The 21,830-nt window shown below is 38.4% G+C and overlaps 2 protein-coding genes across 4 annotated transcripts in view; one reads left to right on the plus strand and one right to left on the minus strand.

Moving 5' to 3' along the window:
* The window catches only part of LOC309706849 (uncharacterized protein), a 464,381-nt gene that overhangs the window by 433,060 nt on the left and 9,491 nt on the right, over nucleotides 1–21,830 (plus strand). The gene's annotated exons all lie outside the window — the stretch shown is intronic.
* On the minus strand, nucleotides 1,389–20,808 carry tfap2c (transcription factor AP-2 gamma (activating enhancer binding protein 2 gamma)). Of its 3 annotated transcripts, none has more exons than XM_082533766.1 (8): nucleotides 20,657–20,808; nucleotides 15,725–16,186; nucleotides 15,236–15,287; nucleotides 14,016–14,087; nucleotides 13,208–13,430; nucleotides 11,892–12,010; nucleotides 10,414–10,555; nucleotides 1,389–10,196 (listed from the first exon to the last, which is right to left on the minus strand). In XM_082533766.1, exons 1-8 carry the CDS (start codon nucleotides 20,684–20,686, stop codon nucleotides 9,902–9,904), a joined length of 1,395 nt encoding a protein of 464 aa, XP_082389892.1. In that variant the 5' UTR covers nucleotides 20,687–20,808; the 3' UTR covers nucleotides 1,389–9,901. The 3 variants fall into 3 exon arrangements, with proteins under 3 accessions (XP_082389892.1, XP_082389891.1, XP_082389893.1); XM_082533765.1 differs by lacking the exon at nucleotides 20,657–20,808 and adding an exon at nucleotides 16,723–17,193; XM_082533767.1 differs by lacking the exons at nucleotides 14,016–14,087; nucleotides 20,657–20,808 and adding an exon at nucleotides 16,723–17,186.

The raw sequence follows: 21,830 nt of genomic DNA on the forward strand, positions 1-21,830 counted from the left end.
CCAAAACTCAAGTGTCCAGTTATGTTTAGATATTTTATTTTGTCTTTTGCGTACCCCTTGCTTACCGCTTCACGTTCTCGTATTTATTCTCTATCCCATATTTTTCTCTTCTGCTCTGCTATCTTTATTAGTGGAAAGTCAAAGTGCCCGAGGACAGAATTTAAACTGTGCAGTACAGCTGGTTAGAGACTGTCGGCCAGAGTAATGAGCTTTACCTTTAGCTGAACCATAAAGGCTAGTTCCTGCTTATGGGCATTCCTGCTCTGAAGTGAGGACAACACACAAACACATGTGCATGTATGCTTAATATCCTATGTCCTGGTTGTAGCAGCTATCACTTTCAGGCTTTTAAATGTTTCCCCTCATCATGTGCAACTTAACAACCTGAATTGTTATTCTCATGTCGAGCAAGTTCATCAGTTACCGAACTTGTTCCGGATTACATCATTAGCATCTTCATACCTCATGACCTTAACAGGCGGCCGCTTTCATCTGACGATCTAGTATAAATTTCAAAACCTTACAATGAAACTAATGTGGAACTGTCTCTCTCTAAATTTGAGGTGATTTACTTCTGTAGCTTCCAAAATGAAATGTGTGACTTGTCAGTGCTTTGTGTCTTTTTTTCCTCTACTATTAATATTTAGTTGGGGGATTTAATTTTCTTAATTCAGATTTGTGGTTTTCCTTTATTTGTTATGTTTATCTTTTTTTTCTTATACAGTACAAATATTAGTATTATTAGGTTTAAAGATATTAAAGATATTATGTTTAAATATTTTGTATTTATATTTTTAAATATTTTGGTGGATGGATGGATGCATATTACTTGTGTTTCAGTCTCTTTCAGATCACAGTTTTAGTTTTACAGCTTGGACTTTCACTTTTTTCATTGACTTAGTTTCTTTCTTTCTTTTTTTTTTTTTTACTGAAAAGCACCCTAGAAATAGTTAGCACTAGATAGTGAATTGCTAGTGAATAGCAAAATATAGCATTAATGGTATTAATTTTAACGCATTAAAAAAAAAAAAAAAAAAAAAACAGCTTCAGGAAGTAAAGACAAGCAGTTATTATTACACACGGCAAACACCAGGTACTGGATCTTTCTACTGAATTGTTCAAGTAACCAGAATCTAGATGGTTTATTGTGTCTGCAAGCAAACTCCTGAATGAACTAGCTACTTTTATAAAGTCTCCCTTTGTGACTGAAAGCATGTGCATGTTTTCACTACATTAGCTAAATAAGGTGTAGTAGTGCAGTATACCGGATACTCTGTTAGTTTAACTTGACACACACAGACATAGAGTGGACAAAAAGCTAACATGTGCAGCAAATTAATATGTTCGCAAAGGTATATTATACTAAAATGATAACAATAGACTCAAACTTGTCAATCTTTAAATGTTTTTAAAAAATAAAACGATAACAAACAAAAACTGTATCAACTGATTAGCCATGATCATCCCCAACTGACTGAAGAATTATAATGTGAATGGGCCTAAATTCAGTTTTGATGACAGAAGAGTTTGTCATTACTAGCATGACAGATGCCAGAGCCTGTGAAGTATTACAAAATATAGAAATAAATACATTAATACACATAAAATATGCTCATTTACGCTCAAAGTGTTAGTTATTATTATAAATAAATTTAACTGCAACCTGCAAGCATCTGCAAAGTTTACCCTTTACTTTTTACAAAATGCAGCCCCACAAACTATTTTTTAAACCAATCAAACCTGGAAGACTGTTGGAGCTCCCAATGAAAATATCACTGAACATTGTAAACCAGTAAAATTTCTCAGACAAGAATAGGGCCAGTCAACTCTAAGAGTACAGCACTTTTAAACTCCATTGTCTTTTGGCATTTTCTTTGTATAATTCATCAGCTACTAACAAAAATAAACAAACAAAACTATTGTCTGTTGTTTAATGTAAGATAAATACATTATTTTCTTCACATTTGGAAGTATATTTGGGAGTGGAAGGTAGTGACGGGAAAACCTGAAGTCTAGATAGCAGTGGTGGTAGAGCAGAGAGAGCAGATGGCTGAATGACACTTTGGGTGAAGCACCGTGAGAGCGCTGTAGATGCCCTAAAACCCACAGTGAAAGATTACAAAGAATTAAAAAAAATGGAGACTAGTGACTGATAGTGAACGCTGGCAAAAGGATCATTAGACAAGAGTTGTAACATTGAGAGCATGAAAAAACATGACCAAAGAAATAGGTCAGCAAGAATAGGATTTAAGACTAAAATAGAGAAAGTAGAAAATTGCTTAGTGAACTCACACGTAGACGTCATGAACAGTGAAGAGAACGTGACCATTACTGCGGCCTTATCCTTTATTTCAGCCATGCGTTCTCAGACTTCATTCTGGGCTCGGGAATCAGCCATGTGCATGTCAGTGACAATGAAGAACTGAGCAGCGAGACAGAGACAAATCAATAATCCCTGCTAAGCCATAATCCCATTAATGGTAACAACAATAAGCAGCAAATGTTGCTTCATGGGATTTTTTTCTGTTTTCTATTGATTCACAGTAGACTTAATGGACTGCACAAAAATGTTTGAGAAAGAAGCATCTGAGCAACTAATGAGACTACTTATCTCCTGTTGCGATACCCCCTGTGGTCATGAATTTTGATTCTGGTAAACTGGTAAACAGTACTATGCATAAACTTTGGTACGTTTTGTGTTTACAGGTTTGTTTGTTGACCAAACAGCTTGTTCTGATTACTGCACTCAGACCTAGGTGAACAAGATTTGCCTGTATGTTGGTTAGCAAGGGGAGACGGCAGATGCTTTTCATTAAATAGATGAGTGGCGGCAACCATCCTGTGTTAATTTATCTGTTTTTGTGTGCGAGTAAATGAGGAAGAAGTAAGGGCTTTTTACTGGTGGTGGACTCTTTGTACGAATTAGCTTATATAAAATTGTGGGAGACCATCAAGGTCTCTTCTACAGCTAATTCTTCTCCACTCTCTGAGAGTACTGAGATGTGGCAGGTTGAAAAGAATTGCAAAGTATCTTCATTTTGCTGTTGACACTAGGAGAAGCCAGCAAAGAATCACGTATTCCCCGAGAAACCAAAACATCTGTTGTCTGTGAGAAGAGAGCACCAGGATGAGAACAGGGACTGAGGGGTCTCTACAATCTTGTCCACACTGGCAGTGGCTACAATGCTAACTAATTGGAAAGAGGCCCATTCATGAGCAAGCGAAGGAGGGGCATCTGCGTGGCAAGCCAAAGAGGAAGGAAGACAGACCACCTCATTCCCACAGGATGAGGGGGAAAAAAGGAAAAAAAAATAACAAGAAAACATCAACCAAAAAAACAAAAAAGAAAGAGTTGGTCCCCCTCTTCCCTCCCTCTCACCCGCCTTTCCTCTGTAGCTCTTCCAGTCCCAGACTCCAGACTAGCTTCATCCTTGTAATTTAGATTAATTTCTTCCACATTTTCCTCAGGGATTAGGCAGCAACCCCCCAAACCCCAGCACTCCTACCCCCAGCATACACACAGCATGCATGCACGCACACCCAGCTCACCCCCTACCATAGTTGCTTAATGCTCTCATTATTGAACTTCTTTCCACCAAATATAACTTCACCCTACCCCCAACCTTCGCACAAAAACAATCACTCACAAATGTAAAACCTCTCAACTGAGATCAGTGTGGATAGCTTGATATATGATTCTACTTATTATATAAAGAAACCATTATGTCTCATTTTCAGCTTTATTTGGTTCAATACTTAGAGTCAACTCAGAATTATTATTGCTGTTTTCAAATGCCGTCAACCACGCACTGCAATAAACATCCTTTGCAGCAATTACTAGCCAAAGTGGTTTGTCACGGAAAGATGAACCTCTTTGGCATCTTTAAAAAGGTTTCTCATAAATAAAAGGTAGAGGTTGCCTTGGGAATAATTATGGAATTAGGGATAACAAAACAGCTGCTATAATAACAGATACACAGTGAACATATAAAAGGCAGTGACTATTGTCAATACACAAATTAGCCATGGTCTTTGACAACTGTTCACTGCGTCGCAGCAGCCAAATACTGACAGACTTACTGTAACTCAGGTGTTCTTTAATGCCAGTGAGTCACTCTGGGAGTAGACACAAACATTCCTCAGCCATACCGGGAAAGTAAAGCAAAGACACATTTGCTTTACGACTATTACGTTTTAAATATATTTACATTGACCAACAGTTAATTACACTTTCCTCTTCAATTTAAAACGGCCAGTCCATCGCATCATGTACAGTAAATACTAACTGCTGGCCTAGATGACTTTAAGAGGCCACATTTGCCTCTGTTTTTCTTTGGTCTTTTCTTGATTTTCTGCATTTTTCTAACACACATATATTATCCATTATATGCCCCATCCCCGCCCCCACCCCATCTGTTTTCTTTCTTCCCAAAATATATTTTTTCAGTTGTTTTCATTTACAAGTAAAATTGCAGGAGTGAGAACATTATCAGACTGGAAACAAAGAACTGCCTTCTGCCTGTGTGTTGTAGGGGAATTCTACTGAGCCCTGCAGTAACTAAAACTACATGCATATACACACATTATTCCACATCTTTGCAAAACATTTTAAATTGAAAAAAAGCTGAATTTTGTTTGGGTAAGTTGCCACATGTGTCATAATGAATAATACAGTAACAAAATAGAATTCATCTTCAGTCTGGACTAAACATAAGAAGCCTTTTTCTTTCTAGAGAAACTGATATGTAAGGTCAGTTTCTATTAGTCATATTAATATGGGTATTTCTGGGATTTTTTTTCTATAACCAGTATATAAAAAAATAGTTTGACTCCAACACAAAATAACTTACTCCCCACCCCCTACTCCAACGAGGAGTCGACAGTGAACGGAACAATGTCACAGAACTTGAGGCTAGCCTTAAAGTACAACATCAACTCATTAAAGGTGTAATTCCTCTGCTGTTAAGATCAGATTCAGTACACTTACTTCAGTATGATTTATATTTTATCCTGGTATGTTCTTGTGCTTTTCCCAGCACTGATGCAGACCATGTTGCATCAACTTTTATCAGAATGCATCATCTCTAATACTTTTAGTCAACTCGCTCTCCATATAGCTCCTCATTCCTTACTCTTATTCCTCAGTGGCACCAAAATGGCACTATTAATCATGTAAAGACCGGATTGTTCCTATTTTTGTCCAAATGAGAGACACTTTTTTTATATTAAAATGATCATCTGGGTTGTGTGTTTACAGGGCCAGGCGTGTTTTAATTCAGATTTCTGATTTACACTACTACTCTCATCTGTGTGACTTGTCACTTATGACATGGAACGTTAAGGCTATGTTTTAACTCATAAAGTGGTTTCAGTGGTTGGGAGCTGCAAGCAAGCGATTAGTCTGACTGCAAATGAGCCTTAATGTACAACAGATTTCAAAGACAGGGAAGGGAAGCGGTTAACTAAAAGGGTAATTGTAAAGTTCTAAGTGTCCTCGAAACAAGTTGGGCAGAAATCTATAAAAAATTGTAACAGTAAGAGCATACAGTCAACTTGTTAGGCTAATAAGTAATAAAAACCAACAAAAAGATTGTCAAACAAGGTTTAAAAAAAAAAAAAAGGGAAATATCACATCAAGTTGTCTCCTTTTTGGCCTTTTTTCCGCTCTTACAGTTTCATCCTGTGACTTGGTTTGACCTACATGGAAAGGTCATTCAGTCAGAGCTGGAATAGAATACAGCTACAGTTCAGTGAATCTGGAGTTGACAAGTAGCCTCGGGCATCCTAATGAGGTCTGAAGATTATATTAACATGTCAGATATAATCTCTAATATCTATTTTTTGAAAGAAAAAAAGTACATGAGTTCCTCTTCTTTCATAAGAGAAAAAGAAGTGAAGGTAACAGGTAAGTGCAACAAGTCTATGCTCGCCTCCTTTTCCCAGCTACATTAGGCGTGTCGTAAGAGAATTACTCACACGGTCTCACAGTTGAGAAGAAAACGTTTGACCAGTTGCGATGTTGCCTGTGTTTTGGAAAAACACGTACAAGGAATTAAACAAAGCCGTTCACCTGATGTCAAACGGAAAATATGATCATTGTATATGTAAAATCAGGTCAGTTTAACAACTCTGCTGATCATTTGACCAGCTCCAACTTTGTGAATGTGCTCAGTTCGAATTGATTCTACTGACAATAAAAGATTTGGGGGGGGGGGGGGGAAACCCCCCCAAAAAAAACAAACAAAACAAATGGGACGTGTGTACTTAACAGCTGACATCTGCCAAAACAAACTTTGTGATGTGACAAAGAGACGGCATAAAGAAACAAGGTCAACCTCCAATCAAATCCTCAGTGCTTCCTCAACCATTTTCAGCCTGTCATCAAAGGCACAAGAAGAAGAAAAAAAAAAAGTCTTCCTCTTTCTCTCTGCTAAATTTCACCCATACCTCCTCCACCTATTATCTACCCTTTCAGGGCCAAGCACACAAGCTAACACGAGTAACTGAAGGCAGTTAAAGTCAACCGCTGTGGGGGCAGCGAGCCACTGCGTTGACAGGTCTGGTTAAACAGGTTCTGAGGGGAAAGGCTGATACTTGTTTAACTGCAAGGTAGTTGCTGCTGCTGCTGCTGCTTCCTTTATAACCTGTGGCTTGGTTTTTGGGAAATGTTCGTTTCACCCACTGACCCCAAAAGCTAATATAAAACAAAGAGAAACACTGATGTCATATATGTTTGTGCATTTCAGTGCCGTTGTTATACCTTTCAATTCAGCTATATGTTCGATGTTGATTCATATAAGTGTTACTCCTACGTATGAGGGGCCGTACAAGCCAAAATTCATTCTTTCAAGCTGCAACACTTGCACCTGCAAACTTCTTTTTACGTGCACTCAAAATAGTGGCACAAAAATAACGCCATAGATAGCTTGCTGAAGAACTTATAAGAGCACAATATTGCAATGTGTGTTTTAAATATGTGTAAACATGAGAATAAAAATATCCAAATATAAAAATTAAAATAAAACTATGTGAGAGTGAAAGTATATGTATGTGAAAGAAGAATATATGTATGTGAGAGTGAAAGAATGAATTTGTTTGTACGGCCCCTCATACCTACGTGAAACACAAACAGATGAACCTCTGAAAAGCAAGGCCTGAACAGACAAGTGATGATGAAACAAGTAGACAGTTCTGCCTAACTTCCTTTTCTCTTAACTAAATTCTTTGCTGCAGCCACAAATTTGCATCTCATTATTCCCCAAGAAACTTGCAAGTAGGCTTAATGGCACACCTGCTCCAAACATATGTAAAGGAAATATTGGCAAGCTGCAGAGGATAGACGTTGAATGCTGAACGGTTAGTACAGTCGATTCAATAGTTGTCCAAGTTTAACATAAACAACCCATTTGTCCTCTCTAAGCTGCACTTCTTTGTTCATCACATGATGTACTTTTGAGGTCTGTGCTTTTACTGAGCAACACAGCTTATTTGTGAAGCTAAGTGAGAGCACATAATGATGGCTACTGTTCTCATTAGTTTAGTAGGGGATTTTCTTTGCCGTTTATTAATAGGAAAGTTTTTCAACACATGACTTAACCATCATCTGTGTGATATTGCTGAAAAAGAGGCTACAGAACAAAAGTGCTATCCATTAAGAAAAAAAAAAAAAAAAAAGTAAGTGTGTGGCCTAGGCAACATTACTGACTCACTAAATCAGGCTTGAGGCTGTCATTTATTTTTTTCCTGAAACTTTAAAACAGCATTTTTTTTTTTTTTAAACATTTTCAAAAATGTATATCATCCCCACTTTCTAAAGTCTAGTTTATAAAAAAAAAAACAAAAAAAACAAAAAAAAAAAAACCTAACTGATTTACAAAAGTTTAACACATCGTCATAAAAAGTTAAGCTATGCACCAAACTGATACCATTATTTACACAAGCCCATTAAATTACAACATAAATTAGAAAATATTTACATCCAGGACAAGACACTGGATAAAATTCTATGCTTGGAATTTAATTTCTAAAAACATTTTTTAAAAGAAATATTTACATTTACGCACGCATTCTCACAACCAACACACAACCTGGCAGAAGTGGGCTTGTTGGTAGGTTAGTGTCAATTTGGATGTTGTTTTAATAACTTGTTCACAAAAAATTAATAAGTAAAAGCAAACAAACAAAAATTCTCACGACTATGTACTGTATGTGTTGTAAGACTGAGTAACAATGGATCCATGGCAACGCCTGTAATCCACAAACACTGAGGAGGCTTCTGTCATAGCAAATTCAAAGTGCCCCTGCTATGCATTCTGGGATTTTATCTATCATGTAGTCTGTTAAATCATTTTTGCACATGAGAAAAAGGGTTTGCAAAGTCCACATCAAAGTGAGTTATTCTCTCCTGCAAAAACCAGTGCTGCTAAACTGCTTGAAATGCATAATTTGAAGTCCAGACTTTTCTTTTTGTCATTTACATCACTATGTAACATGGTGCCATAATGCACACCTAGCAGCTAGTTTGGCATGCCCTCAAAAAAAAAAAAAAAAGCAGTCAACTAAAACCTAATGCAGCCACTAATACTGAGTGTTTCAGAGGGTGAAGAGATGTGCTGTAGCAGTATACAACTACAAAAATAAAATAATGAGCCTCTAAATTGGCATAATGGGGGCACTTTAAAGTTTTTGGTTTCTGAAAGAGCACAGGCTGAGATGAGAAAACCAACTGTCTTTTCTCATCTAGCTTCAAATCAACTCCCATGAACAAAAACACAATAACACTGGATCCATTCTGAATTAATGGTACAACTAAAGCACAAAAATAAAGAAAACTAAGATTTTCCATCACACATAACTGTCCTTTGCAAGTCAATTGAGACACAGGAAATAAGTGGATTTGCCCCCAGACTGAGCAGGAAGGAGAAAACTGAGAGGAATTCACAGCCACAGAAAGTCATCTTGAAATGATGTCCTCTAGGGAAGATGAGGGAGGGAAAAAAAAAAGAGAGAAAGACAAGGGAGGTGGAAAAAATAGTCGCAGAATGCATTTTGTTTCCCCCTCATCTTCTTCAACAAAATGCAGGCCCTGTGGTTATAGCAGTAGGCCACTAGCAACTGTATGTAACTGCATAGTGGCTAGCATGATGCGGCATGTATTAATCCCCTTTTTAGGCATGTACTCCTTGCTAGGAATTTAACAGTATTTTATCGCATTACTTTGGTGTATGAATGTACACCCTGGTAACCTCTCTGGAAAAGTCATGGCTGTAGTTTCACTAGCTTATGACAAATAGCAACTGTGCTAAACAGCAATATGAACATAAATGTATACTTTTTTCCTTTTCTCCCCGACTTGCATGCATCACACAGACCCTGCTGTCCGTGGCAAATTTAGAGAGAACTGAATGCACAAACCTTACCAGTTCATAATGGCAGGACTTGTTGCCAAAAACAAATCTTTTGCACGTGTGAAAAATAACATATGCCATGCTGCTCTCCTCTTACAGGTTTGTGTGAATGAAGGCAAGACAAACATTAATATAGAAGTGAACTATCACTAAATGACAATCCTGTTGCTTTAGCAGACAGAAGAAGCCACACATGCCATGTCTGAAAAGGGCTTTACTCTTTCACAGAGCGGGCTCCCATTAGGACAAATCCAGAGCATTCAACACGCATGCCAACAGTAACTGATTTGTAGCCTGCTGTGACAGGCTGTTAAAAATCCCCAACCTGTCAAACTATAAATTTACAGTGTGAGCACACACATTCACACACAAATGCAGCTCTCAAAAAGACAATACCAAATATTGATTTTTAAAAAGGTCCAAAAGGGAAGTCGGGGCAGCAAGATTAAGTGACTCTGGGAATCTCAGGTTCATAGGGATTCTCCTTTAAGCTCTCATTTCCTGTGCTTGTCCATTTTGTCAGTAGATTTACTTCCACTGTCTGAGGATCCCTGGGTGTCGCTACCAGAGCTCAGGTACATCTTGTCCACTTGTTTGAGCGCTTCATTCAGGTAGTTCTGAAGCGAGGTCATGGCAGCACAGATGGCTGGAGAGCCAAAGCCATGAGTGATGAGACTGAAGTGAGTCAGGCAGCCTTGGATTCCAGGTTCCAGAATGGGAGCAGGCCTAGCGTTGCCCAAAGGTGAGCGGTCCTGAGTGAGCAGATCAGTAAACTCTTTGCAGATTTGCCTGTAGGTAGAGAAGCAGAATAACTAAGGATGTGAAATATGTACAGATTTGTGACCTAATTGGAAAATGGATAATACTTCAGATAATTTCGAAAATACAGCTTTCTATTGATCAAATACTTTAAAACCAGCTTTTGAAAAAGGTTGTCTTGCTACATCCCACTTTGCTAGGTGTTTAAATGCATGTAAATTAAAACAATGATTGAAAATACACTTACTTGGCAGCAAGGAGCATGTTCTTGCGCGAGTTAGCCTCATTCCGCTCCACATGTGGCCTACCCAGGTATTCAGCAATTGCCTTTGCAGGGAATTCGGTCTCACACACATAACCAAAGTCTCTTGCTAAATGAACAGCTTCACCTAAGACAAAAAAGAAAAAGATAATATTACATATAAGAAAAAAAACAAAAACAGGTTTTCTGTAGATCCAAGAAAACACTCAAGTTGCAACTTTATTGCTAACCACAAATTAATACTTGTGAATAAATATATTACTAATACATATTCATATTAGTCTTTAGACAAATATTATAACAACATATCCTTTGACATACTAGATTGTTAAGCTGTCCAGGAGCAGAACAATTTACTAGTTTAAGAGCATTACATGAATAGTCCCATTTTCAAACAGATATACACAAGCATGAAGGCATAAGAAGTGAAGCAGCTGAACTGCAGAATAATCATCTGCAGTCATTCTTCTAACTCTAGGTAAGAAGAGCTATGCAGATTGATACATTTTTGTCTTCAGGGTGGCTCGACTTGAATGTTCATAAAGGGATTATGTGAATAAATGCTACCAAAACGGGCCCCGAGATGCCAACAACACCGCTTATTGATAGACATGTACAAGTCTTCAAATGCTGGCAGCTATTCAGAAGCACAAGCTTTAAGGTCAGCTGGCCCTCCTGGCAAGCCGAACACAAGATAACAAGGCTTAATTCAGCTTTGAAGGTCTCTAAATAACACAGGCCTCCAGTCATCTTCCTGCACAGAATCATCACCCCATTTATAAAAATTCGGCATGTGGGGAGTGAGAGAGGGAAAAAAATAAAATAATATCTTTCTATAGCCAGCGGCAGGTAAATGTGATTAAAGTGATACTGGGATGATAGAATCAAATGTCACTGACTGAGGTATGACTGCAGTTGTCATTCAAACTATACAGCAACAGAAAACAGTCACAATAAAAATCAGGGCTGTATGACCTGGTAGTATTCTTTCCATCAACAGGAACAATTAATTTTCCCTAACACAACTGAGTTTCAGAGGTGACTTTGCACACTAGGTAATACAAGACAACATGCTCAATGGAGTAACAGAATTAGTGCTGAGGTTTGTTGTTTCTTTTGAGTATTTCAGATGGAAAATGGTCATCTCAGTCTTTTATACACTATACGAGTTCAGTCAACCTAATTTTGGCTAAATTTTCCAAACCACTATGACTCACCAAATAATGTGTAGCTGACAGTCTGGCACATTAAACACAGGGGGAAAAAAAAAAAAAAAAAAAAAAAAAAAGGTTGCAGTTACATTGCCTTTAGTTACCCTTTCCACAAGAAGTGAAACACACACATACCAATGCCAATACACTAACGTTCCCACATTCTCATACTACTAACGCGACATTCCAGCCACTGCAAACCGTAATTATAGTGCGAGAATTTACTGTGGGCAAATGACTAATGTGTCATACCTTCTACTAGCGAGGTAAGTAGAGTGACATTAGCTGCCTTCCTTCTTCCTGCAGGCAGGTTAAGCCCAATTTTGTCCAGCTTTTCTCTCAGAGAACGGCCTCCATTTTTTGACTTGGCTCTGTATAAAGAGAAAAAGAAATTGAGGTCATTCACATATTGTCTTGACATTTTCATCAAATTATCAGTGGAGTTTTAAAAGGTTATTGTGTCATTTATGACTATTTATTTGATCCCCCTTGAGACCATAAATTAAAAGAAATACCAAGAGTTACAAGATATGTACTGTACACCTGTGTAATACACATTCATGTGTATAGTCTCAAACACTTCTGAAAATAAATTACAAGAAGATTCTCTTGACCTAAAATAAAATATTGAAACAATTCATGTTCCACTCAAAAGCACAGCAGAGAGGTATAACTCATAAATGCATTTTCAGAAGCTCTTGAACTCTCCACTTGCCATAGCCAATTCAGTTTTCTGCATGACTGGCAGACAAGCTCTCCCCCTCAGTGGTCGGTGAGAAGGGGCGCATCTTTGGAGAGACATGTGTGTTTGAGTGCCCCCACCCCTTCTCCCTCTTGTCCCACTACTAACGATAGTCCTATTGCTGTGTGACCTACTTTTAAGAAAGAAGAAGAAAAAAAAAAAAAAAAAAAAAAAGATTGTATATGTGGGTCTGTGGGTGCATGTCAGCATTAATACAGGCACATGGGAAGTGGTAAACATGCACTCCAAGTACAAAATGCTCCAGTCAGGAGTGTTAACCATGTACTGTAACCTCGAAGTCCCTCAACAGACTGCTGCACTACCATGTGTGCCATAAGGTCAACTGCTCTGGCACAGTTTAACATTTGCAATCACGTACACAGGCACACAAACACAATAGGTAGGTACTAACAATGTTGACGCAACCTATCCCCAATGGAAGCACTGAACCCAAAATTGCACACAACACAAAGAATGTCACAAACCTTGCAAAAAATAAAGAAAAGAGGAAAAATGATGAGCCGGAGCAACAGAGTCAAGCTGTGCTTTTAAAAAGAGCCTTTCCCATGGGCTACTAAGCTTTAGCCTACAGATCACTTGCTCCACGCCTTCCACAGCTTAATGATGGTTTATTTTTGAGATAATAAAAGTCTTAACAGTTTGCAGAAACCAGAAATTTTGAACAACTGAAATCATTTTGGATTAGTTAATCCTATTTTTTGTGAATCAATAGAAATGTATTCACATGTCATGTTAAAGATTTTTACGAACCACAAGGAAAAAGAATACTGTCTAGCTGTGACGTGGAATGAGACCGAGCCCTGACCTGCGTAGAACGCCTCCCAGGAGCGATGCGTTGAGGCATTCTGGGGGTGACAAACGTCTCTGGACTTCAGCCACAGTAACCTTGTACTTGGATGTAGAGCTCAGCAAGGAAAGACGGCCTGGTACGGAGCAAAACACCTCTGTGGGATTTGACACCATGCCCAGCAGGGACTCTTTCTGGAAGGGAAGACCCAGTGCGTTTCCTTTAGGCAGAGTGACAGGCCCTGGAGAGTGAGGAAAATAATGTTTGTAAGCTAAATACTAAAGTAGTGCAAAAGAACATAAAAACAGATTGTGGTTGGGCAGTCAGATTTGTTAATTACTGTCAATCTTTATTCCAGACTTACGATCCATAAAAAATAAAAATAAATCAGACAAACCAATCTGTACGTTTCCTGTTTATGTGCATAAGCTCTGATCTTTCTGTGTCTTGTGCGGAAAAGCGAGCAGAAGTATGCGTATGCTGCTCTCCTCCAATGAGGAAAGCCAGTCTCTGCTGTGCCAAAATATACAAGAAAAAAAAAAACATCTAAAGCCTTTTGAAATGTGTGGTTTTGGAAAGATCGGATGCCTGATGGTTAAACAGCTATGATGCCCTCACGTCAAACACTATCCACAAACAGGTACGCACATACAGACCGTCACTCATCTAAGCCACAACCTCGGAACCGTGAATTGATTGGTCTCACAGTCTTTGATCGAGCTAGACATTGTGATTTTTTTTAAATGTCATCCCACAACAAAAGCACTGACAGACAAACAAAACAGTACAGCACACTACGAAACAAAACGGCTATCTTCATCCTCACCCGCGAAAATTCCCCCCTGATAATAAGTCCTCTGTAAGCGATCAAGGTTCCTGCCACCTCGAAGTCCTAATACTGAGACAGAAATGACAGAGTCACATCAGTGCTTTAAATCTCCTCTCCGGCAAATCACTGGGAATGACATGCCATTGTTTACAAGTGGAAACCCTAGATTGCCCATAGCGTGCCCTTGAGCCTGGGAACAGTATAATAAGCAATCACTGATTTACGTAACAAATGCAGACTGTTTGGTTTATTGCACTCTGCAAATGTCGTGCTGCTTGTTATGTACTGTAATATTGCAATATTACAAAGCAACCCTATAATTACTAGCATGCTTTCAAAGAATAAAACTTTGGGACTGTACTGCAAAATATGACATTGTCAGCAAATCAAAAACATCAATTTTACTTTGATGTTTAACATACATATGAACAAGAAACTAAGGCGTGACGTTTACATTTTAAAATGAAACTTAACTCTACTTACGCAAATTATATTTTCTACTTGTCCACTGTCCACATACTGTTCATAATAACATGATGTTCCTTGGGTTCATCTTTCACTTTAAGTCTGTTTAATAGAGCCCTGATGACAAAACAGCAGGAATAAGTTTCTCCCTCAAAACAGTTCAAGTCTCAACAAATTACTAAACTGTCCTTCACATGCAAGCCTAATGCCACACCCACCCAAAAGCTGGTTCTGCAGAGCCAAACACAGCTTCAAGACCAACTCATAATTTCCTGCTAACATGAACTGAAAAGAGCTGCAATTGCGAGCTTAACACGCCTAAAGATGATCCAAAGCTTTGGAACTCATAGTCAACACAGTTTGTGAGATTGCTCAATTTCCATGTCATGTCAGCTGTAGCCTGATGAATATGAAAGGGATCAGTTCTTTCCCACTGGGCATCCATTCAAGCACCTTCAACAGAATAGGCTAAGGATCACATCGGGCTTAAATAAGTGCATCGCATGGATTATCATTGTATGCAGTGTAAGTACAAACAGAAGACGCCTCCTTTCCTTACTCTCTCACTGAGTGCCCTGACATGCCACTATAGAAGTATGTCATTTCCAAGTATATAGAGTTCAACAAATGAAGGTCCAGCATTTTTTAGTAATTACCACATATTTTGCTGTACAAAAGCATTCCTCTTCAGTTTTCTTTTTTAATTGCTCTAACAGTTAAAAAGTCAAAATAAATAAAATGTCACAACTCACCTTTTTTGATGACCGTCTGATCTGCCATAATTATACTGTGGTCGTCTACTTGCTGATAACAAAGAAAAGAAGCAGCAGTAAGTAAACACATGCATTGCTCTGTTTTGATAAGATGCTTGAGCTAGACTATTTTTTCCTAAGGTGGGTATTTTCTTGATATTAGTAATCATAATCTGTCTCTTTCATGCAAAGCATATAATGTAATATGTTCCATTTTATAATAGAAATATTTTCTACTACCGCACCTTTAACTTGGAAGCATTTTGAATATATGTGACCTTTGGTTATATTAACATTTAGGAGATTTTAAATCTCCATATGGCAGGCGAGTGCAATAAAACACACTATAATGCATCCATTTACGACTTTTCAGTATATTCACTACTTCGACTGCATTCACACAACCATTTAAGCACAAAGCCTCAGTCTTTGCGCGCCTCTGCCTCAAAAGTATAATGTCAAGTGATTATATAAATCTAATCCACTTACTTGAACATCATCCAGCCCGTGTCCCATGTCATGCATCCCCATATTATCGCCAATAACCGACGACTCTAGACTGTGAGCGTGTGGAGACAGCAGCTCCGGTCGGCGGAACCCTTCCCTCCTAACCCCTGACGAGCCTCCCTCCAAGCCTAGGATCTGACTCGCGAGTCCGCTCCTCCCGTGTGCGCCGAGCCCCTCCTGGCCTTGCCGCCCAGGCCACGGCTGCTGTTGGTTCGACGATGGCGACTGGTGTATGGAGTTGATGTTGAAAGGGTCCCCGAGGTGAGAGTAGGGGTCACTAGACTGCGGGTACGAGATAGGCTGGTAGGGAGGAGGAAAGTAAGGGGGCTGGAAGTCTGAACTGGCCGAGTGTGAGAGGGAAGTAGACGGGCTGTAGAGGTGTTGACTGACCGCCGGCAGGTGAGGCAGCCGTGGGTTCCCATTGCTGTTACTATCGTGCCTTTCCTAAGGAATGGAGGAGACAAAGCGGCTGAGAAAGATGCCAACAACATGGCAGGTTGTCACCCAAGGAGATAAAATGTCAGATTATTCGCTGGCACGATGTCTACTGAAAAATGGGATTTAGACGGGATAAAACAATAACGGAGACCGTTAATTTGGAATTTTTCTTAGTACTTAGTGGCTATTGCAAGAATATGCAAATATTCTCAGCAGCAATCAGCGTCTCAGATTATTATTATTATCATATTTTATTTTGTATATAGAGTAACAATAATAAGAACACGACCCCACTTTAATTTTATAAGGAATCATAGCCGGCTTTAACTCTGACAACGACATCCTGTTTTCACTGTTTCGCCAAACTTTACTCTAACTTTTCTCCCTTGGTGCAGCACATCATGCTGCTTCTAATGAGTCACCTTCCGAAATTTTACCGTGATTATTTCAACCCAAAGGATTAAAAGTCAGCACCCACTTCTTGCCGTTAAATTCGGTGCCACTGATCTCACTTAGTGGAGGCCATCTCTTACGAAACTCACCTCACAGTCATCCTCGTATTTTACGTTGTCGGCTAATTTCCACAACATTTTGGCTGAGGAAAAAGTCTCTTTCTTGCAAATTTAAAAAAAAAAAAAGTGTAAAAGAAAAAAAAAATGGGGGAGGGGGGAAAGAAGCCCGCGAGTTAATCCAGGTATGAAGAAATTAACAGCTTCCTGGTGGTCATGAACCCGCTTATTCTTCAGCTGCAGCAGGAGGCAAAGTTGTAGGCGAAGGCTGAAGGGCGAACTGACCTACCGACTGAGTATCCAACTACAGATATGAGTTTCCACAGCCACTATGAGAGAAAAATAATCGTTGTCAGGCAATATTCCCCCCTTTCCTGCCAAGGCGCTCAGTACTTCTGTTGTGAAAGTGGGCGAAACCGGTTCATAAGAAACTTGACTCCCTCTTATGGACAAAACAGTGCTGTTCAGTGCAAACATGAGCATTTCACTATATCTGCACAGCTACTTACAGTGGGCGTCACCCTGTCCGATGATGTCAGTGAATTGGAAAAAAAAATAATAAAAATAAAAAATCCTGATTGGCGGGGTGATTGTCCAATCAAAATTCGGTCCGTCTGTAGCGCGTCTTTGCACGGCGTCAAATATTAAAAGGATTAAACATCCCCAGTGTAGTCTATATCCATTTTCCTCTCTCTCTCTCTCTCTCTTTTTTTTTTTTTTTTTACCTATTCCTCGTGTCTTGCAGCAAATGCTGCTTCTCATTAACATTTTTACTTCTTTTATCTCCTCGGGCCCATGGGTAGTTGAACCTTTAATTTTACAGGGCACTGTGTTCTGTTTAATTATTATATTCTTGGGCTTTAAAGCGATTCATTGGGCAGAGATCTGTTAGCCAGTCATCAAAGAAATGATTTCTTGAGTTTTATATATTTACAAAATTGCACTTTACTGAACTGCAGGACAATGTGCTCATGTAAAATATTACGACTACGAGACAGAACCTGTGAAAACGTTGCAGTTACTGCTGTACGTTAATGAGAGCTTCTTGACGAGACCTTGTACTGTAGTATACGCAGGCTTTACACAGTGTATTGCCTCTAGAGACCAATCACTTTGCTCGGTTTGAGCTGCTAATTTTAATAGCCTTCAGGAGAACGTCTTAATTTGAGGTAAAAACAAAAAAACAAAAGTTAACATTCGTGTTCTTAAAACCACCACCACTAAAAGTAAAACCCTATTATTATTATTATTATTATTATTATTATTATTATTATTATTATTATTATTATTAGTGGTAGTAGCAGTAGTATGTAGGTCAATTATTATTGGCCTGCATACATACTACGCATAAATGCAGTGATAGGAAACTGAGCCAAGCTACTGTGTGTTTCCCTTTTATTCCTAAAACCTTGTGGTTATGCTTTGACCGACTGGATAATTTTATAATCTTAAAGATCACCTTTTTCCCACGACAAGGCGTACTTACAGTTTGTATGCTTAATTCAGTAACAGGTATTCCAACAGGCCCGTGACATTTTGATGTTTCACATCAGTGGTACGTTTCAAACCGCAATAAGCCCGAGGGCTTAACCGCATTATTCTCTCAAAAAGCTCTAAAGCTCAAAGGATTTCGGCAAGCAGCCCTTTCTTAACTTCATTTAAATTTTTGTTGAGCTTTATAGTATCTCGGAAGGAGGGCTCTTTGAACTCTGGTTTTAATCAAAAGACAAGTAGAACAGACTTTGAGGGGGGAAATACATGATATAAAAATAACACCTGTTATCAGTTCTTCAAATCGTATTATGCCACCCCGAGGCTGCTCTAGTATTTTATCACTTTGTTTTGCATTATCAATTGATACGTAAACCAGTACGTGTCAGATTTTAATTTGTGAACTTAACGTGCGGAAATCCCGTGGCTTCTCTCCACCCAGCTGTGATAGTCCGCCCCTTTTTGTCCTCTTTGCCTTGTTGTCATGCCAAGCACTATTTATTTATTTATTTTTTTAAATGCCCTATTTAAAATGTTGTTCTGTGTTGAAACAGGCACAGGACGGACCTAAGAAAGTTAGTCACGCTTGGCCGACCGGTAAGGTTTTGAAAAATCCTGATGCTCAGCCTGTCATTTTAATGACAGCCGACTCAGCTGATGTCAGGTGTGAAGACAAAATGGATCCGTGCCCGGACACAATCAAAGTGTCACAGAAGCCAATGACTGAGCTCTGCCTAGTGATCTGCCTGTTTGCTTTGATCCCAGACTTAAGAAATATAGTTCAAAGCTGGTTTATGAACTGATTTTAACACCCAAAATTTGCATTGTATTGATAGGTCTACTAACTAAGTGAGTAAACTACTAAGTGAACAACCCTAATGGAGATCACAGTAATATTGAAGTTGCTCCAATATGTGTTCGTAACTGAAGAAATAATATATATATATATATATATATATATATATATATATATATATATATATATATATATATATATATATATATATATATATATATATATATACACACACACACATATATACATACATACACACTTTACTGGGCGGAAAATCTACTCTTGTAATCCCCCGCCCAAAAAAATTTCAATTTAAAATTTATAACTTAAACTGTTTGCAGAAACTATTGAAGAGGTGGAAAAAGTACCCTATCAGCAATTTTACTGAAAAATCATTTCATCCTTTATTTCAGTTTTAACCATCAGCAGCTCCACTGGTTTGTGATCCAGTAGCCTCAAGCGAAAATACTCAAAGTTTCTGATGAGTTAAACCTTGTTATTATTGGCATTAATCACAGGTTATTCAAAAAGCGCATATAGCGCCGTGCGACTTTAAGCTGGGGATAAAAACGAATTTGTAACTGCCCTTTTCCGCAGCAACCATTTTGACGTGAAGCAGTGTACAGCCACAGCCGCTACTAATGACATTAATGAAGATTTTGTAATTAGTAACACCTGTAGTTACTTACCACGTCGTGTCCAAATGGCTGCTGTAAAGGTTTAGGCTATATAAGGAGGGACTCAGTCTTAAGGTTAACGAGAGCGCACGTTTGCACAATGCAAACGTATTAAATTAGACAATATATTTATGAGTAGATCTATGATTGCTATAATTTGACTTAATATAGCCTAAACTAGGGTTACGTTTTTATTCTACTCTGAACAAGACTGTTTTTAAAGTGATCAGTGTAAGAAAGACTCTCCGTAAGTTTACTTTTCTGTTAGTCTTCCACTGATGTAGATATTAAACGAATAAGTTTAGTCTTTTAATAAGTGCATTAGAATTATAAGTTTACATTAGCCTTTTCATATGCTTGGATATTATTGATGCCGTAGTTCACTCAAACATGGTGCAATTTAAATTCCTTCTATATTCAGGTTATTTTAACTGGAAGCTACTAGTTAAATCAGCGAAGGTTAAAAGACAATCCACAGGCCTCCGTCCTGTTCAAGCAGGATGTCAACCAATTTGCATTAGTTTTTCACCCTTATTGCTCACTCCGTGGCCTCTCGCACGCAACAATCTCCCAATGCCTGCGCCTTCTGACAGGGACCTGATCTTCAAGGTGGTTTTTGACAAAACAGGGAGCTGATCTGCAAGGTGACTTTTACGGGAAACCCTGTGAAGCTTGTGATATTTGAAAGTTGCCATTTTATACCCTACAGCTGTAATTAGTCAGGCTTGTTAAATTTAATGACAGAGGTGGAAGTGCATGAATTCATTGTTCAAATTTTTAAGAGTGTGGCTGTAAAAACGGACTCTAAGCTAACCTATATTAAGATGAAGTGAGGCTGATCGTCTACCGAGCTCTGTGAGGAGTGTGTCGGGCCCGAACAGCACCAGCCCAATTTAACTCCTTGTTATGGTGGGAAGTAATAAAACAAAAGCGATAAACACGATACAGGCTTGGTCAAATTAGATCATCTGTAAGAGGAAAATACAGGAGGCAGCCAACTCACCCTCCAGTCTATCCTCTCCAGTACAGACATCTGCAAGGCTCCAGTCGCAGTAATCCCGCTGAGCTGCAGCGAATGAGTGAAACCATGAGTTTTACATTGCCGACTTCACCTGACTGCAACGCAGGACGCATGCGCACTCTAATGAACTGCACCTGAGTGGACAAATCAAAATTTATTGCCAAACCGTTTATGGAAATTTGCATATACGGTTTGTGTAAAACAACGTGTACATTAATTTATTAATATGAGGAAAGCTGGTACGAAAGACTAAAAAAAAAAAAAAAAAAACACTGAGGAAAACAAACATGATGCACAGAATTAGACTTATAACCGAGACAGTACTACAGTTAAACTTATCATTGTATTCTAGTTTTGAGTGTAAAAAAAATAAATAAAAATAAAGTTACGGAGGATAAAATTAATGAATACGTGGAAAAAAAGAAGTATGGAAAATTCAAGATAAGGCAATTCCAGCCCAGCCCTAAAGCCACAGCGCCTCGGGGTGACCACAAGAATCTGCTTTCAAAAGCCACTGAAGCTTTTTAAGGTGTATAGTCCCTGTTATCTGATCTCCAGAAGATTTCAGCTTAAACTATTGAACAGATCAAAGTGTCTTTGCTGTGTGGTTAAGAATGCAGCTGATATATCTTGATCTGGGGAGGGGGGGGGGAAGACGTCTACCTGTGGTCTGACACCTGTTTAATCGATTTTTAAAAAATGGTGGAATGACACATTTTCCCCCAGATTAATTTAATTCCAACAATAAGACCTTAATTTAAAACCGTGTGCTACTGTTAAAAAATAAAGATCTTCTAATATATAAATTTTGTTGTTACGTTCTTGAGTAAAACAAAAATTAAGGGTGGAGGGGGAAAAATCTACAATTTAGCAAATCTGACGTTATGTGTTGGTGAAATAATTCAAACCAATATAAGCAAACAATAAATTGTTCCGTGTAGTTGGTATTTATTATATCTTTCCAAAAAACCACAACAAAACACCAATTTCGTTTTATTATAGTCCCCCATGACCACTAAAGAGGCCTAAATAATAAATATATTTTTTTTTTCATTCGCAAGTCTTTATTATAACTATCAACTAAATTAAAATGCTTGTTTCCTAATCAGTGTTGAATGCTTTGTTTGATAAAATGCCGCACTAAGTGATCCAAACG

The sequence above is a fragment of the Aulonocara stuartgranti genome, assembly GCF_965226115.1.
Source record: "Aulonocara stuartgranti genome assembly, chromosome: 5".
Classification (NCBI taxonomy): Eukaryota; Metazoa; Chordata; class Actinopteri; order Cichliformes; family Cichlidae; genus Aulonocara; species Aulonocara stuartgranti.

What these genes read in the sequence shown, in the direction of transcription:
- tfap2c (XM_082533765.1), bottom strand. Translation starts at nt 16,770, where the DNA reads ATGTTGTGGAAATTAGCCGACAACGTAAAATACGAGGATGACTGTGAG. An exon ending in ACTTACCTCGCTAGTAGAAG is followed by an intron (nt 10,556 to 11,891) that starts GTATGACACATT and finishes TTTTTGTCTTAG; the next exon opens with GTGAAGCTGTTCATTTAGCA. An exon ending in AACATGCTCCTTGCTGCCAA is followed by an intron (nt 10,197 to 10,413) that starts GTAAGTGTATTT and finishes CTCTACCTACAG; the next exon opens with GCAAATCTGCAAAGAGTTTA.